The sequence below is a fragment of the Selaginella moellendorffii genome, unplaced genomic scaffold (assembly GCF_000143415.4).
Source record: "Selaginella moellendorffii unplaced genomic scaffold, v1.0 SELMOscaffold_66, whole genome shotgun sequence".
Classification (NCBI taxonomy): domain Eukaryota; kingdom Viridiplantae; phylum Streptophyta; class Lycopodiopsida; order Selaginellales; family Selaginellaceae; genus Selaginella; species Selaginella moellendorffii.
Window position 1 is genome coordinate 898,662 of NW_003314327.1, and position 16,612 is coordinate 915,273.

At 45.0% G+C, this 16,612-nt stretch overlaps 4 protein-coding genes across 5 annotated transcripts; 3 read left to right on the forward strand and 1 right to left on the reverse strand.

Annotated features, from left to right (window-relative positions):
- The first annotated feature begins 1,117 nt into the window (after positions 1-1,117).
- On the forward strand, positions 1,118-2,521 carry LOC9649432. Its single transcript, XM_024659171.1, has 7 exons — positions 1,118-1,205; positions 1,313-1,357; positions 1,425-1,847; positions 1,916-2,091; positions 2,144-2,240; positions 2,287-2,351; positions 2,438-2,521. The coding sequence occupies exons 2-6, from the start codon at positions 1,337-1,339 to the stop codon at positions 2,311-2,313; spliced, it is 744 nt and encodes a 247-aa protein (XP_024514939.1). The 5' UTR covers positions 1,118-1,205; positions 1,313-1,336; the 3' UTR covers positions 2,314-2,351; positions 2,438-2,521.
- A 5,100-nt stretch (positions 2,522-7,621) lies between these two features.
- LOC9649433 (conserved oligomeric Golgi complex subunit 1) lies at positions 7,622-11,433 on the reverse strand. The gene is made up of 6 exons (XM_024659122.1): positions 8,935-11,433; positions 8,686-8,877; positions 8,428-8,630; positions 8,186-8,368; positions 7,928-8,120; positions 7,622-7,869 (listed from the first exon to the last, which is right to left on the reverse strand). Exons 1-6 carry the CDS (start codon positions 11,041-11,043, stop codon positions 7,681-7,683), a joined length of 3,069 nt encoding a protein of 1,022 aa, XP_024514890.1. The 5' UTR covers positions 11,044-11,433; the 3' UTR covers positions 7,622-7,680.
- Positions 11,434-11,452: 19 nt separating this feature from the next.
- On the forward strand, positions 11,453-13,644 carry LOC112340540. Its single transcript, XM_024659123.1, has 2 exons — positions 11,453-13,021; positions 13,089-13,644. The coding sequence occupies exons 1-2, from the start codon at positions 11,504-11,506 to the stop codon at positions 13,605-13,607; spliced, it is 2,037 nt and encodes a 678-aa protein (XP_024514891.1). The 5' UTR covers positions 11,453-11,503; the 3' UTR covers positions 13,608-13,644.
- A 40-nt stretch (positions 13,645-13,684) lies between these two features.
- On the forward strand, positions 13,685-16,568 carry LOC9649695 (E4 SUMO-protein ligase PIAL2). 2 transcript variants are annotated; one of them, XM_024659124.1, is made up of 15 exons: positions 13,685-13,845; positions 13,901-13,973; positions 14,042-14,107; positions 14,166-14,231; positions 14,284-14,378; positions 14,437-14,488; positions 14,540-14,593; positions 14,637-14,753; positions 14,798-14,882; positions 14,931-15,026; positions 15,085-15,136; positions 15,191-15,242; positions 15,296-15,412; positions 15,463-15,888; positions 15,945-16,568. In XM_024659124.1, the coding sequence occupies exons 1-15, from the start codon at positions 13,733-13,735 to the stop codon at positions 16,425-16,427; spliced, it is 1,947 nt and encodes a 648-aa protein (XP_024514892.1). In that variant the 5' UTR covers positions 13,685-13,732; the 3' UTR covers positions 16,428-16,568. The 2 variants fall into 2 exon arrangements, with proteins under 2 accessions (XP_024514892.1, XP_024514893.1); XM_024659125.1 differs by having other exon boundaries at positions 14,640-14,753.
- Positions 16,569-16,612: the final 44 nt, after the last annotated feature.

Here is a 16,612-nt window from a genome sequence, read left to right on the forward strand (position 1 = left end):
TATACTAAGTAAAAATAATTACAGATAATATAAATATTTTAATGTAAACTTACCTGATTCAAAAATTATTATTATGAATAACAATTACTATAAATAAATATATAGTCTGGAAATATTATAATGAATAAAAACATAATATTATGTCCCAAGTTCAAGCAAAGAACATTACCCAATCCTCTGTATACAAAATCCTAGATTGCAAGCAAAAGAGTTATATCGGGAGTTGTAACTAACAAACTTATAAATATATTGCATTCAATTAGTAATATACACATATATATAATGTGTTCTTAGGTAGCTTTAAATGATACCTGTCTACTTATTTGCAAGATAACTGCATATAAATAGTACATTAGTCAGTGTCTTCATATATAAGAAGTAGACAAAAAATTTGTGGTTTAAATGCTTGATAGATCTTCAAGAAACTAAATATAACACCATGCAAAGAGTGACCCAAGGTATTTGCTTCCTTTTCTTCTGTGCTTTTTTTTTCTTATTTTTATTTATTATTTAATTTTTATGGCTAAATGCAGTTTTTTTTGTTTTTATAATGTAAAGCAATTATACTAACTTCTTTTTTTGTGACTTCTTTATGTTGCTGTAATTTTGTAACCATGTTATATTGGCCACGCTTTCATCATTCCACATTGGCTGCTATGCGGCAGGAATCCCAGCGGGACACTGGCTAGCACGAGAAAGGCCAAATGCTTCGTTTGCGCAGTTTTGGAGCACAGAAGAACTCGCTGCTTTTTTGCGATGGTCGTCACTGTTCCATGGCAAGATGGCGGGGAGATGGCGGGTTGTGCATGGCGAGAGGGCCCTCGCGTCCAAGTTCCTAGCTGGAGACATTCCCGGTCGAGATCGCCAGTTGCAAGAACTCATGGGGGCTCGAAGAGCATCTGGCGGAGACGCTGGGCCGATCACCTGATGCTTCGAGCGGAATCCAGCAGCTGGATTGCAAGGTATAGCAGCATATGCCCAGAATGGGTATTTCTCCTTGCGTGCCCAGATGCCGGAGTACACGTGGCTCATTGTGGGCCGTTGAAAGGGCTTCATGGAGTTTGAATATATAGCTTGGGGGGAGTTTGCTGGGAGCGCTGGGGAGCGCGCTAGGGCTTCATCGGTGAGCATTTAGCACAGCGGCCGCCGCGGCTCGCAGGATCGAGCGAGTCTATGAAAGAATTGCCGTCTAAGCGCGTGACAAGGTATGTAGTCCCTCTTCGCCTTTCCTTCCCTTTGAAAGCTACGGAGTTTGAGCGCCCGAGTTTCTTCTTGATGATGCCAATTTAACTATCGATGGTGGCTGCTACAGAGTTTGCCAAGCGAGGAATCCACGATGTCTAAGTGCTGCGATAAGGTAATCCTGGTAGTCCCTTTTCCTTGCTTTCCTATGAGCTTTCTCATCTCTATCCTGTGTGATTTAGATGAATGTCGACTTCAGCATGGAGAATGAACCATGGTGGAGAAATGTGGTTGCAGAGATGAATGATATCAAGTTCCCGATCAACCAAGAGAAAACAAGCGAGCAGATGGTAGCTGTGCTAGCAGGTTGTATTGGGCGTGACAAATTCGCATCCAAAACGGCATTCGAGGAGGCACTCCTCAGAGGCAGAATAACGGAGAATGATATAGCGGAGATTCACAGAGCGTTGAACGTGACAGACTTGGACATGGATGAAGAGCTTGGAGAATACCGCACACAGATGGTTTGTACCATTAAACTGGAACTCTCTCAAGGCCAACTCCGGAAGAAGGAACAACTCCCCTATCTTCATCCAAGTTTGGTGCGGCAAAGAATGGTATCATTTGTGGACTCCTTCAACCATGCTCTCAACAGCTTGAACCTGGTAAGAGCATACTTTGTTTTCATTTTAGTTTGTTTGGTCTTTTTTATTCTTTGTTTCTTTTCTTGAAGGAATTGAAGGCTTCTTCCCCGGAACTAAGAGTTTCTGCTGCTATCAAGCTTGCTGCTGCTGTAGCAAAGGAGTTTCTTGAGATTCATCCTTTTGTTGATGGAAATGGGAGAGTGTCTCGCGTGATGATGGCAGGCATTATGTTCCATGCTCTCGGTATTCACTTCACCATACCAAGGTAATGTATTATCTCAATATTCACCTTGGTATTCATCCAGTTGTTTTTTCAGCGGCCTGTTTTTCGGCTGGTTATTGCAAAAGAGTCAAGTGAGGAGGACTCCACCGTATGAAGTGGCAACATTCATGCTGGATAAGTTCTATGAGCAGGTTAGTAGTGAATTGTTACGGTGAATGGATTCCAACTGTTCTTCAGGTGACTAGTGGATTCTGCCAGCAATAGCACACCTTGACCAAGGACCTGCAGCATCAAGATCATCCGTAAGTTTGGATCACACTCACCTTAGAGTAGTTTTACTTTAGCTTGCTGAGACACAGTAGCATGTAAGTGTAATTTCTTTAACCAGGTAGCAGTGGATTTTTTACACGGACATCTTGTGATGGCATTGATGGTGTTCCACAGCCAAACTCTTGCAACAGATCGAGGCCGTGCGTCCCAAGGTGTTGGAGGTAGGTGCAGCTCTCGGAATTCCTAGACCTGTGTGCGTCTCCGCGAGTGTTTACGGTGGAGCTCAGAAACGTTGCTTAATGCTAGGTGAGTTCCTCCAGGTCGATGCAAGGTTGATTGCAACGCCCTTTACCAAAGGATTAGGCCTTGAAAAGTGTAAGCGTCTGCTTTGTTCTCATGTTTCAGCCATCCCATCTTGCATTGTTTCACAGTCAACGTTGTAACTCAACGAGGATTTGTCCAACGAATGCAAGTGTTATTTATCCTTTGACGAGTTCTATAAACTTTTTACGTGTTAGGCACCTCATTTTGTATTGCATCGGCGATGCAAATGGAAAACTGATGCTTGCTCACGCCGCCAGTGCCCAGAGCATTCAGGTGAGTGTGGGAATGTCGAAATGTTTTCGTGTGATTGTCGCTTGTCGCTGGAAACGATAATGCTCTAAAGTATACCAGCATTTTTTTGGGCTCGGATTCCCACGCTGCGAGTCCCTTCCTGCTTCCAAGCCAGAGAAGCTGTGCAAGACTTCGAGCAAAGGAATTGATCATCGATTCTGCTTGGCATGCCAAGATCTGGCATCTCAATCACAAAGGCCACAATTCTCTTCAGGCGGATCCACTTGGAAGCTCAAAGTAGTCGATACCAAATAAACCCTTAGACGAAGCAGTGAACAATTAAAATATTTGGGGGTCCTTAGATTATATACACTAAAAGGACTATCCTTTTTACCCCCAGTGGGAAAAGACAAAACGCCCTAAATTGGACGGCTAAGATCGCAAGCTAATCCCAGCCGTCGGATTTTTCGCGAATCTACCTTTGAAGATGCTGCCATTGCCCTTACGTGTATAGGGTTAGATCCCTAGAACATCTTATGGAGTGGGCGACAGAGCTGCCTGGATGGCATCGGCGGGGATGCAAAAGAGCGTGGGCGTATGTTCCAGAGGTAGGCACCTCCAAACTCTTGCAACAGATCGAGGCCGTGCATCCCAAGCTGTCGGAGGTCCCTGAGCCTACCCTTGGAAAGCAGATGCAGCTCTTGGAATTCTTAGACCTGTGTGTGGCTCCGCGAGCGTTCACGCTGGAGCCAGGCGCCACCAGGGCCAGGATGCTACGATTAAATTACGACCCCAGGGAAGGTCCCCTTGCCATCCCTGCCGGCCTGGTTGCTGCTGCAGATTACATGGATATGAGGCAAGAAAAGGGAGACATCATCAGCCTGGAGGATGTTGTCAAGGTGCACAAGCTTGTGATGATGAATCACGGTGGTGGTGAAGAAGCGGAAGCTGAGAGTGATGCCTTGGGCAAGTATATTGATGAGCTCCACGCCAAGCTGGGAGCTTTGGAGAATGATCCGAGCCTCAGTTGGCAGCAGCGTGCCCAGCGCCTGATAACAATCGCTGCAGAGACTTTGTTGTGGTTTTTCGGCCACAGGCCATTCAAAGACGGCAACGCAAGGGTGGCAGAGGTGGTGTGCGTGTGGCTCTTGGAAAGCTTGGCACCTTGTGTGCCATTTAGCATCAATCTGTGGCTTGCACTAGATGAGGGAAAGATTGGTAGTTTAGTTGGGTGCCAGAAGCAGCAGACGCATAAGAATTGCTCATTCATACCATTACCATCAGGCATAGAAGATACATCAGCATATATTGTGGAGAGGTTGTGGGTCGCTTGGAATAATGTGCTTCGTTTTGATTCTGGACCAGTTGAAGATGAGAATCCCTTTGAAAGTTTCTCAAAGTTACGTGGTACTTTTAAATAGTTTGTCATTTCAAAATTATATAGTTTTACAAAAAGAAAAAAAGTAATTCTATAAATTAAGATTGGAGAAATTAGTGTTTTTTTAATTTAGAAGAAATAAATTAAATAAATTTTATTCTCTATGTCTATATCATTAAAATTTATATTTAATTAATAGTCAAAATTATTTATTTATACTGCCACCATTAGGCATAAAGGATAACAAAAGAAAAAAAGTAAAGTTATAAATTAAGATTGGAGAGATTAGTGCTTTTAGTTGCACTAAATAATTTAGAAGAAATAAATTAAATAAATTTTATTCTCTATGTCTATGTCATTAAAATTTATATTTAATTAATAGTCTGGCATTATCAGGGATGAGTATTGTCAATAGGTTGTATGCTCTCAAGGTAAAAATAATCTATAGAGATTAAGATTGATCTGAAATAACACCTTATTTTGATTGTTGAAAATAACAATTCCTAAAAGAGTTTCCAAAAGTTATATGATTTATTAAATCATTTTTCTTTTTCATTATTATATAGTTTACAAAATAAAATTAAAAAATTAAATTATTTTAAAAAATTTCATTGATTCTTGTGCTGTTGTTACAAAATTAAAGTAAATATTTTTGAACTAGATAGTTTATTATCTAAAATATAAAAAACTGAAAAATAAATAAATCTTTTACTCAATCTTGGCATTTTGATTACTAAATAGTTTTACATTAAAATACTTTTAATTTCATAAAAACCTAAAATTAAAAATAAAACTAAAATAGTATGTATAAAAAGCTAAAACACTTTATTATTTGTAATTGTGATGTTTATACAAATATTGCTAGAATAGTCTTAGACTCATCTTAAGACAACTTTTCATTATGAGTGTTGATAATCCTAGTTTATCCCTCTTGAATTTATAATATATTACTATTAATATAGATTATAAATAACTTTGAAACACAAAGATATGAAGAAAAACAATTATATAAATACTGAATAGGTATATTAATTGAGGATACAAATTTAGCCCCAAATGATGGTCCTTAAGCCTAACAAGGGTAATATACATACTTACATACATACATACATGTGTATATATGTATATATACACACACACACACAGATATATATATATACATATATACATATACATATATATATATATATATATATATATACATACATATATATATATATATATACATATATATATACATATATATACATATATATATATATACATATATATACATACATATATATACATATATATATATATATACATATATATACATACATATATATATATATATACATACATATATATACATATATATATATATATACATATATACATATATATACATATATACATATACATATACACATACACATATACATACATATACACATATACATACATATATACATATACATATATATGTATATATACATGTATATATGTACATACATATATATATATAAATATATATACAAATGTATACTCACGTATGTATATGTATGTATATATGTGTATATGTATATGTATATATGTATGTATATATATGTATATGTGTATGTATATATTTGTATATATATGTGTATACATATGTATATGTATATGTATGTGTATATATGTATATATAGCTATTGAAAATTCCTTTTTTAATACTTCTTTATCTACTTTTTTTCTACAATTTAAACAATGAGAGTGTTTCTAAACATTTTTTTCCTTCAATGAGAAGATAAAGAAGATATAGAAGATGAATGAAATGAGTCTGCTCTCATATATAATATATGGGACAGTTACATAGAAAGTTAGTTGGTTCATTAAAATTTCATAGTTGATTTATGCTTTTGTTATGGCTTTATGTTCTATTTATATCATTGTTGTCAAAAGTTACATTGACAATTTCATGAAATTTATAGCAATCTATAATCTATAACCAAAAGCTCTAGATATTCCATTTAACCAATATTTTCATCTTTTGGAGTGAAAGATTGTGTGTGTGTGTCTATATATATATATAGACACACAATGTTTATATTCCTTTCACAAATGGTCTTGCTTTTTTCCGTCCACAAGAGTGACTCTAATCTTGTACACAGAAATATATATATATATATATATAAAAGCATTTTCCATCCTCCTTATAGTAATCTAGATATTAGATGTGTATTCATGAAATCGAGAATATTGCTTTTATTTCATTTGTAGAGTCTTGATTGTTTATAGTATTGAGTATCCTTATATTCTTTTTTCTAAGGATTGAGTCACTTTCACTAGATTTTTGAGTTAAGCACATTTTCCATAATGTAAGTGTTAAATGTTAGAGCATTGAGATTTTAACAAAACCAATATATTACTACTTGCACACAGACAAAAGAAAATACTTAATTACTAATTATTATTATTGTTAACACAGCAGAAAACCCTAAAATTTTAAGAACATTAATTTCCTTATACTTTCACCTAATTTCTAGGTTCATCCAAAAGCTATACAAATATCAAGCTGCAAATAAAGAGGTATACCTAAACTTTTGTGTATTCAATCCTAAATTGCAAGTACCTCCAAGCCTTCTTGTGAGCAAAATTAATGACTTTCTAAATCTTGTACTAAATTAGTAAAATAGCATATCAATGCTATCATATGTAAATTTAAATATTATTTCAACTATCTATTTATTTGCTAGAATGTCTTTTGTAATACTTAATTCATCTATAAAGTATAACTTAATTATTTTACTTAATTAACATAGTAAGTTAATTACATACTTAAGTGCTAAATATAAATATATATTACTATTATCTCCATATCTCTCTATTACCAACTCATTCATTGTCCCATTTAATTCCAAAACTTATTTTTCACCAAGTTAATTTATTTGAAGCCATGTTAGAATAAGTTATATTGCAATACTGAAGCATTTCAAGCATTGTCAAACTTCAGCAAATTTGAGTGCTAATGCCCCTTGTTGATGCATGTAAACAGCTGCACACATATATATACATGCAGACGATAATATTTGAAGAATATTCATTAAGTTTAATATTTTATAAGTTTAAGTTAAGAATAATTTTAGGTTTTTACTAAGCATAAATAGTAAGTAGACCTATTTTAACTGATATCTATACAGTGACGTGAGTAGCGGTATTTCTGGTTTAAAGCTGATATGTTTGATGTCATCAAATATCTGGTGACATCAATCTGCGCTTCTTGGAAAAAAGAAGCGCTGATTTCACCCGTAAAGGTGAGCGTGCCAGAGTGGTTATCGAGCATGACTATGGGCTCTGCCCGCGCAGGTCCGAATCCTGCCGCTCACCAAATCCTTCTAGATAAGAATGTGTTATTCTAAAATTGCTGGATTGATTCACTTAAATTTTGGCTGATGCACATGAGGCATTCAAGGGACTCTCCAGGCTTCATAACCTTCTAACTTGCTTGCGCCAGATGCAAGAGACGAAAGCGCTGGCAGCATATCTCCAAACGTTGAGGAGATTGCCGCAGCAGACTTGTCACGGAGCCTCCCTACTTGTCCATCACCAATAATCGACCCAAACTTGAGAGTCCCTTCTCCAAGTCGGCTTCCCACCTAAGTAAAACATACATAGAGATCACCACGTATACAGACTAGTGTTCTTCCTTCGTACCTGGCCCATGAAAGATTTTAGTAGAGGAGCATTGACGAGAGAAGACAACCCCGTGGAATCATCAAACGTGAAGTTTCCACCCTGCTCTTTCTGCTGGTAAGCTTTCCAGGCGTTCGAAATGTCTCCCTCTTGGTTGCCACCCGCACCACCGTTGATGGTTCTCGCACCAACGTTGCCTCCTGTGAGAGGCATACTGCAAACAAAAGAAGAAACATCAACGGCCGACGAGGAGAGAAATGTCCAAGTTTTCTTGATTACCTGATAGGGAGAGTTATAAATCGTGGAACCGAGGCCGACAAGCCGATAGTGTTGCCATCGGTTACAGGCTGGTTTCTTAATGCCGCGTCAGTGTAGAGACGGTTTAGCTGCGTGAGAAAGCCGAAGAGAACAGCGCAGCGATGATAACAGCGGCGCTCATTCTCCCATAGCTGAGGTTCGTAACTGTAGAAAAGTAAAACAAACCATGAGCTATTCATGATTGAGTAGATAAATGAACTTACGTAGCCCAATCAATCGGATCCAAGTTGCTGGACAGTTTTGACAAGAGGCTTTTCACCGCTTTCTGGCTTTTAGATTTAACAGCTGCATCTTGGATGCCTACGAGCACGTCAGCCAAGAAGCGCACGTCAAAGAGAAGCTGAAGCGATCCTCTCTCGGATATCTGGACGCTTCCGGACAAGTAACCTTCGTAAGCTGCAAGGACCTGGGGTCGTCATCAAGTGTCACAAATGAAAATCGTGGAAAAGTAAAGCGACTACCTTCTCAAGAAGTGTTGCTGAAAACGAGTGGATCACTGACTTGTCCAAAACGTGACCCCCAACTCTGTATATTTCTTGGTTCGCCAAGAACAGCAAGGACACCGCGTAAGGCGAAGCCATGCCCGGCAAAGAGATCTTAATCTCGCCCTCGGCATTGTCCGTCTCTTGCTTAAGAACTGTTTCTTCCCATCCCTTGGAGCAGAAGTAAAGTCATATCAGCGTGACACCAACAAAACTTAACCAATGTACCTTTGGAAAACTCGTAGCAAAGAGACCATCGTCCATGCCAAGATCCTTGAGGAAAATCTTTACCAGGACGCCAGTGCTCCAGGACACCCAGAGGTTGTGTGCTATGTCCCACTGACTGCGAAGAGAACCCTGCAAAGTCTGTAATCTCGAAGAAATCCCATCTGTGGCTCTTCTTCTGCTGCTACGAAATTCCGGAAGATCACTCTCCTTCGAGAACATTTCGGACGATCTCTTGTGATGTGTTATCCACTGCTCTGGAGACCCGAAGATCACTGGCAGGTAGTGTAGGTGCGTTCCCAGGGCCAGCGAGAGCCTTCCCAGGAACAGAGCTCGTTCCAAAGTTACGAGGCTATCCAGTCCATTCGCCGTTCCCAGATCTTTAAAGCTGAGCGTGAGTTTCTTCAACTCCACCTCGAGCTCGCTACAGATGCGCGACATGCACGAAAGAACTTTCTCGTGAAGATATGGTGCGAGCTCCAGGATCCTCGTCGGACTTTGTGGCTCGCCAAGAAACATGAGAAGATCGAGCAGGATGGCATTCAGCCCGTCGTCCACCTCTTCCTTCAAACGACAAACGTCCGGACCGAAGTACAAGCTGATCTCTCCAAGCCATTCCCTGCTCGTAGGCCCTTTCGTTTGAGGCTGTCCAATATCGTCTACCAAACTTCGTAGTAAACCTGTATTCGGCTGTTGCAAGCAGGAGGAAGCGTCGATCGAGCTGAGAAGCCTCTCCACGACAGCCATGATCGTTATCTTCTCGATCCGCGAGTCTACAATGGCTTTTATCCTCCTCAAGAACATGCTCTCAAAGAGCGTCTCCCACAAGTTGACGGAGCTGTTCAACAGCAGTGCGCTCAAGAATTCCCAGGGCGAGCTAATCGTCTGGCCAAAGGCGCTCTTGAGCCACTCCACGCCCTCTCGAAGAGCAGCCTGCTGCTCTATATGGAGCCTGATCGAGCTCTCCATCTCCGCGAGATCTTTCCCGTTGGAGACACCGTCGAGCACCGGCCGAGCGTCGTCCAAGAGCTCTTGCGCGCACACGCCAAGGAAGGAGAGGCTGCCTTGAGCCACAAACTCCCCGGACAGCGGAACCATGCGCGCCTCCAGCTTCTCCCTGTGGAGCTTCCAGGCACGAACTTCCTTCTCCGGATTGTAAATCCCTCCAAAGAGCTGGGACGACGGCGGTGCAGTGAGGATGGTGGTGAAGAGCAGCGGCGACGTTCCATTCGAGACTTCCAGGAAAAGTTGGCCAATGTGGCAGAGCGTCAGCTGGATCATGTCCACCGTTTTGTTGAGTACCAAAACTCTGTCCTGTAGAGACGAAGAGCTCGTGATCACCACCTTGGTTCTCAAGTAGCTTCTCAGCCACGACTTCCTCGTCTCGACGAACAAGGAGAAAACCTGTGCCGACGAGAGATCTTCCACGATCGCAATGGCCGCCAGCGCCACAGCGTAGTCGCTAGCTGCAAATCCGGGTTCCTGCAAGCGCTCTCGGCTCCTGGCCGAGATCTGTCCCTGGAATGTCTCTATCACTGGCCACTGGTGGTGCCACAGCAGCGAGAAATTCGTGGCGGCGCTGGAATCGCCACCACCTCCGCCGCCGCCGCTGCTGAGGAGCAATCCATGGACCTGGCGAGCTCGCAAGAATCTTTCGGCGCCTTCCAGATACATGTGTTCGTCGAGGCAGCCCCAGATCTTCTCTGGAGTGTCCACCAGATACTTCACGCGACTGCCAACCCCGTAGAGATCCTCGCGGCTGCTGCCACTGCTGGAGATCGAGGCCACTGCCACCGCCGCCAAGGAGGAGGAGGAGGAAGAGATCTTGATGCTCTCCTTGAGGCGATCCAATCCCTGCGCCATACCTGAGAGATTTTCCATGACGCGGTGGCAGCAGTCCCCCATGACGAGGATGGAATCGGCGGAATCGATGAGATCCCGGTAGCTGGCCCCGACCAGCTGCCGCAGCTCCTCCTGCTTGTCCTGGATCTCCTTGCGCGTCGCGGATTCCACCTCCCGGACCTCCGCCACGGATCGCGACTCGAGGAGAGCCTCCGCATTCCTGGCATTGCCGTCGCCCCCGCCTCCTCGCTCGAATCTGCCGCCCCTCATCGCGATCTCTGGCCCTATCCCATTCTACCTATTTTGTTGGAACCCTAAAATATCTGGTACGCTTGAAAATCTGGTCAAGCGGAGGGATTGCTTGATTGATAGTGAGTGATTTGCAGAGGAATGAGCTCTCGAGCAGAGATTCACATCGATTCGGCTCCAATCACGCCATCACGGAGAAGCTATGATAAAGGGGGAAAAAGCGCAAGCCTTCGATTGCGATGTCTTCCCCGTGAATGACAATGCAAGGCTCTCGATTCGTCTTGCACAGCTCCATTTCGATCGAAGACAAATTGCGATCGCGCACCATTCACATCAAACTTCGCTGAAGAGCGGACACGATCTGGCAAGTGTTTAAGGGTTTATCTGAAAATGGGGCATTTCAAAAGCGAAGAACCCTAAAGTCTATCAATCATTTTGAGAAAGAGGACCGTTTGAGAGAAACGGGGAGAAAGGGCGAACAATGGCGAGCCACAGCGGCGGGGTCGGCAGTGGCGGCGGCGGCAGTGCTAGCGGCTATGAGAGCCCGATGGTGAGGCAGGAGCTCGCGAAGCTGGACAAGGGCGGCGAGAAGCGGCGCAGCGCCCTGGCGTCGCTGCGCGCCTGCGTGGAGAAGCTCGACGCCTCGAGCGTGCCCCGGTTCTTGTCCCAGGTCGGCGACGCTCGTGATCTCTCCGTGTCGCGCCCCCACGCCATCTCGCTCTACACGGACGTGGCGCGCGTCCATGGCCGGCTCATCGCGCCCGAGATCCCCCGCATTATGATCACCATCACGCGCACGCTCTCCTCCAGCGGCAGCTCCATCCATCTCCACGAATCTTGCGCCCGGGTCGTGGCGGCGCTGCTCAGGTACGCAATCTCGCCGCTCAGCGCCATGGCCGACGCCGACAAGGTCTTCCCCGACGTTTGCAACCCTCTCATCGACGTTCTCTCGGCCAAGATCGAGCCGCTGGCCGCGGGCGCGGCGATTTGCCTCCAGGCTGCGGTGGAATCCGAGAAGTGGAAGTACGCGCCCCGGGATTTGGTCGCGGATTTGTGCGCCAGGGCGAGCGCGGTGCTGAGGGATCGTTCCGGGCAGACAGTGGGGCACATCCAGCTCGCTCGATCGCTGGTGCGTGTCGGTGCCGTGGCGCCGGATTGTGGAGTGGCGCTTCTGCGCGCTTCCACCGAGATTCTCCGCGGCAATCCACCGGCGTGGCAGCAGAAAGCCTCGGCGCTCCAGCTCGTGAGGGCGCTGCTGCTGGGCCTGGACAAGAAATCCCTGGCCGAGGAGTCGGAGTCGATTGGGAAGATCATCGAGCACATCAGGCGAGACCGGATGCCTCACGTACGCAGCGAGGCCGTCAAGGCGCTCCAGGCGCTCAAGGCCCAGCAAGTCTCTTTCTCTTCGGACGACGCAAATGGCAACTCGATCCACTTGGCGGAGGCCGGGATGGATTCTTTGAGTCGCTCGAGCTCGAGATCTTCCAGGAGTTTCTTGTGGGAGCAGCACCGGGAGGAGCTGTGCTCCGCGGCGGCGTCGACGTCGCAGGAGTCGCAACTTGTGAGCCTCTCGCCACCCCCGACGTCACCCGAGTCGTCCTCGCCGGTCTCGAGGAGCCGGCGACGCCGGCGGTACCCGCTGCTTCCTCCAGCGCAGCGGACGGGCTCCTCAGGGTCTTCGAGCATTGCCACTAGTGAAGACGCCTCGGATTCCTTTGCGACTTTCGAAGCTCCCGGCTTGGAATCCAAGGAGAACGGGCAGATGGAAGAGGGGTTGCAGCTGGACGATCAGTGTGCTGCTAGCAGCGAGAGCTGCGTGATTGACGACTCCGAGGAGGTGGTGGTGGGGAACTTTTTTGGAGAAGTTGACGTTACCGCGACCGCAAGGAGCACGAATGGGCGGTATGCTCTCGTTGATCAGAGCCCGGCTAGCACGGTTACTACTGCCAATGGAGACGATGTTGCGAAGTTCTCCAACAATGTCGCAGCGACACCCGAGGTAAGCTTTCGTGTTGGTTTCCACTGTTTCATAACATCTTTTCTCGTTTTGTTTTCTTGTTTTGCAGCGAAGCGCATCGATTCTTACTGCTGAAGACTTCACAAAGTACACAACGCCGAGGAGGCTCGTGCGGTCGCTACAGGCACTTGAATCCAGTCCAGACAGTGATCCCGACGAGAAGCTGGACGACTCAGTGTTAATCGACGGGGAGGCCGAAGAAGAAGAAGAATCCAGCGAAGCGGCTTGGAGTGTCCGGGACAATCCCATCGCCGAGCAGGACTTATTCGACGATCGCCACCGCTTCCATCTTCAACAGCCGCAGAAGCATGGTGAGTGTGATGATCCACTGTTCCGGGACGAAGAAGATCAAACCGAGAACACACCGCTATCACCACCACAATCGTCGACGAAAGCGATCAAGCCAGTTGTGACGAAGAGCAAGAAGAAGAGGACATGGAAGATCGCTCGAGGATGGATTGAATGGCTACTGGGTGGACTGTTAGTTGTGGTGCTACTACTTCCTCTGGCTATGGTGGTGTTAATGCTGGGGTTTAGCACCCAGGATGTTGGCTTGGTTCCAACTTAGAGAACTTAAGTTAATTTGACAATAGGCAGTACAAAGATTCGATCCCTGGACGTAAGGAATTAATATTTCCCCCCGAGCTGTCGCGACGAGCTCGTCCTAGGTTTTCCTTCCGGTTCCCGCCGGCTATGGCCGAGCGCGAGTGGCTGCGCCAGATGGTGGAACTCATGCTAGGCAAGCTCAAGGGAGGCGCGCGAGTGGATCGTCGTGAGTTTTATCGGATGTGCGTCGTTCTTTCCAAGTAAGTGAGAAAGTTTTTTTTGGAGCTGCGAAATTGAGAGGTTTTGGAGCTGCAGGGCTATGGATTGCGCAATCGCTGCAAATCAGAGCCCGCATTGTGTCCACGATGTGATCCAGCTGCTCAAGCAGGTTCGATTTTGTTTCGTTGGCTATGCAATGTGAGCAAATGTTTTCTTTTTTTTTTTTTCTTCCGATAGGTGTGTACACAGAAAGACGATGCCGACGTTCGTCCTGCGATCGTGTTGGTGATGCTATCTTTCAAGGTGCTCGAATTAAATATCTATTTTTCGGGGAATGCTAACTTTCCAAGTTACTTTTCAGGGTGCTGTTCAAAAAGGATGGTTTAACAATGTGGATTATGGAGATCTTCTCTGTGTTGTCAACGAAGTAAGTACATTCCTTTTAGGTGCCAGGCTCTCACCCGCTTTGGTTTATGCAGCTTCTCGACCTGTATGATAGACTTGGGTCTGCATGCGTGAAAACGCCAACGGATTTCTCGAGCATTGAGAAATTCACGGGTGACGTCCTTATGCGGTATGACTATCGTATTGCCCAAATAGTTGCGTTTCCTGACGGTATTGGAATGTTCTAGCTTGTATCCGTGGCTGAAACTGGGTAACATTTTGCTATACATCGAGGCAGAGGTCAGTGATTCTTGTTATACAGACAGAGACTAAACTTTGGTGAGGTTTTAGGCTGGCTACAGGACCGTGGTTTCCGAATTTTACATCCATACTCTTGCGCCAGTGGTATGTTTTAAAAGTTTATGGTGTTTGTAACGATCATTTCTAGAAGCTTTTTACTATCAGAAGGGACGCCGTCGAACAACCGTCGTGCTTGACTCCGCCAGCTCTAGTGAGCTTCATCCTAAACGGATATCCTGTCGATAGAAGAACACCACTTCAAATGGTATGTACGATAGTGTTGTACCTGAGTCTCAAGTTCCCGTACAGGATAGTGGACCCCAACCCCCGGCAGAGTGCGCAAGATATTGCAGGTTAGGAAATAATGTATTGCAAGTTGTGGGAGACTTTGCAGGTTTGTAAATGGGGCTGCTCAAGCTTGCTTACTCCATTGTTATTCCAGCTTCATATGTAATTCTGGTGGCTCATACGAAGAATGCAATCTTGGTTCCAACTTTGCTGGACCTTCCGGAAACCTGGCTCTTTGGCTCGCAGGCAGGCAAGTGACTTTTGTTTCTGATAGACAGGACAGCTGAATTGGCTTGGCAATATTGCAGATGACGATCTGATGGAAGGGGCGTCTAAAGTCTCACTAAGTTGTCCCATCAGGTAGATTTTTGTAGGCATTTCGCAAAATTGTACTGAGAACGTTTTCATGGATAGCCGGCAACGAATTGCAACTCCCGTGAAGGGTCTGGCATGCAAACACTTGCAGGTAAGGAAGTTATGATTTATTGAGCTTTTTCAAGGCAGTTGGCGGCTGTATAGTGCTTCGATTTCAAGAACTACACAGAAATGAACACAAAACGACCGTCGTGGCGATGTCCATACTGCAACGTGGTTGTGACTTTGCAAGACCTTCGTATCGACATGAAAATGGCAAAGGTAGTTCGCTGTTCGTTTTCTGTCTTTGAACTGATTTGGTTGCTTGCAAGATATTGCGTGAGGTCGACGGGAACATCAAAGACGTGATGCTCACCAACAATGGCTCGTGGCAAATGCTGGAGTCACATCCTATAAGCTCCCGGACGAAGAAAACCGTTCCAGTGATCGTCGACCTTAGCGAGATCGACAATGAGGATGCGCCATCACTTTCTCCTTCTCGTCCGCCGGAGTCTACTACCACTCCTGTGCTCCGAAGTTCCTCAATATTTTCAAGCTCGCCGGCTCTAACGGAGGACAGGAAGCCGGATATTGCCAGCCTATCAAGAACTTGGTCCGCAAATAACATGTCATCAATCGGTTTGGCACCTAGTCGATCGCTTCCTGCGAATCTTCTGCCATCAACGCCAAACGGTTCCGAGTTGCGACAACAACATCAGCGCAACACACCAACAACTCGACTCAGGCTCCACCGCTCGGTATTGTACTTAGAACTCTTCTGTGCTGGATTGAGTGACAACATGTTGCGGTGCAGGATACGGAAAGGCTGATGCAACAACTGGCTGCCGTGCAAGCCCAGCACGCTCTTCAAGCTCAAGCTGCGCAGCAATCTCCACAGGCTCAAGTCCAGATGCAACAACAGATTCAGCAGCATGCTCAGCTACGGCAAGCTCACCCAGTGCAAGTTCAGTCTTTACTGCAGCAAACTCAGCAAAGTCAGGCCATTCGCGCTCAAGCTCAAGCTCAACAGCCTCAAGCACAGCAACAGGCTCAGCTATGGCAGACACATCCACAACATCATCAGGCTAGCTTCTCTCGACGACAAGCTCAGCAGCAGCAAGCTCAGATACTTTATGCTCAACATACTCTTCACTCTCAACGTGCTCCTGCCCAGCAATCTCAGCAAGCTGCGCCACAGCAAGCCGCTCAGCAACAATCTCCGCAGTTCCAGCTCCAGCCGAGGCAAATTCATCCGTGGCTTGTGATTCCAGGCTCTAGCAATGATCCGCCACAGTAGGCTCTGTTGACATAGAACACTGTCTTTCCAGAGGATTTTCTTAAAGGTTGAAGGAACGAGTGAAAAATCCCTTTTGGCTTAACGTAAGAATGCATGGAATTGGAATGATGGATCGAATAGAATAAAAGCTGCTTCTATAAAGCGCTCTGGTGAGTCAACATTCTAGTCAAAATGGTTGACTGGCA

Bases quoted from the DNA above. Each gene is read 5' to 3' on its own strand.
- LOC9649432 (XM_024659171.1), top strand. From the start codon at position 1,337: ATGTCTAAGTGCTGCGATAAG. The intron at 1,358-1,424 runs GTAATCCTGGTA...TGTGTGATTTAG, and splicing joins TGTCTAAGTGCTGCGATAAG to ATGAATGTCGACTTCAGCAT. The intron at 2,241-2,286 runs GTTAGTAGTGAA...ACTGTTCTTCAG, and splicing joins TGGATAAGTTCTATGAGCAG to GTGACTAGTGGATTCTGCCA.
- LOC9649433 (XM_024659122.1), bottom strand. From the start codon at position 11,043: ATGAGGGGCGGCAGATTCGAGCGAGGAGGCGGGGGCGACGGCAATGCC. The intron at 8,878-8,934 runs GTACATTGGTTA...TTCTGCTCCAAG, and splicing joins TTGCTACGAGTTTTCCAAAG to GGATGGGAAGAAACAGTTCT. The intron at 7,870-7,927 runs GTACGAAGGAAG...TGTTTTACTTAG, and splicing joins TAAAATCTTTCATGGGCCAG to GTGGGAAGCCGACTTGGAGA.
- LOC112340540 (XM_024659123.1), top strand. From the start codon at position 11,504: ATGGCGAGCCACAGCGGCGGGGTCGGCAGTGGCGGCGGCGGCAGTGCT. The intron at 13,022-13,088 runs GTAAGCTTTCGT...CTTGTTTTGCAG, and splicing joins ATGTCGCAGCGACACCCGAG to CGAAGCGCATCGATTCTTAC.
- LOC9649695 (XM_024659124.1), top strand. From the start codon at position 13,733: ATGGCCGAGCGCGAGTGGCTGCGCCAGATGGTGGAACTCATGCTAGGC. The intron at 13,846-13,900 runs GTAAGTGAGAAA...TTGGAGCTGCAG, and splicing joins ATGTGCGTCGTTCTTTCCAA to GGCTATGGATTGCGCAATCG. The intron at 14,232-14,283 runs GTAAGTACATTC...TGGTTTATGCAG, and splicing joins TTCTCTGTGTTGTCAACGAA to CTTCTCGACCTGTATGATAG.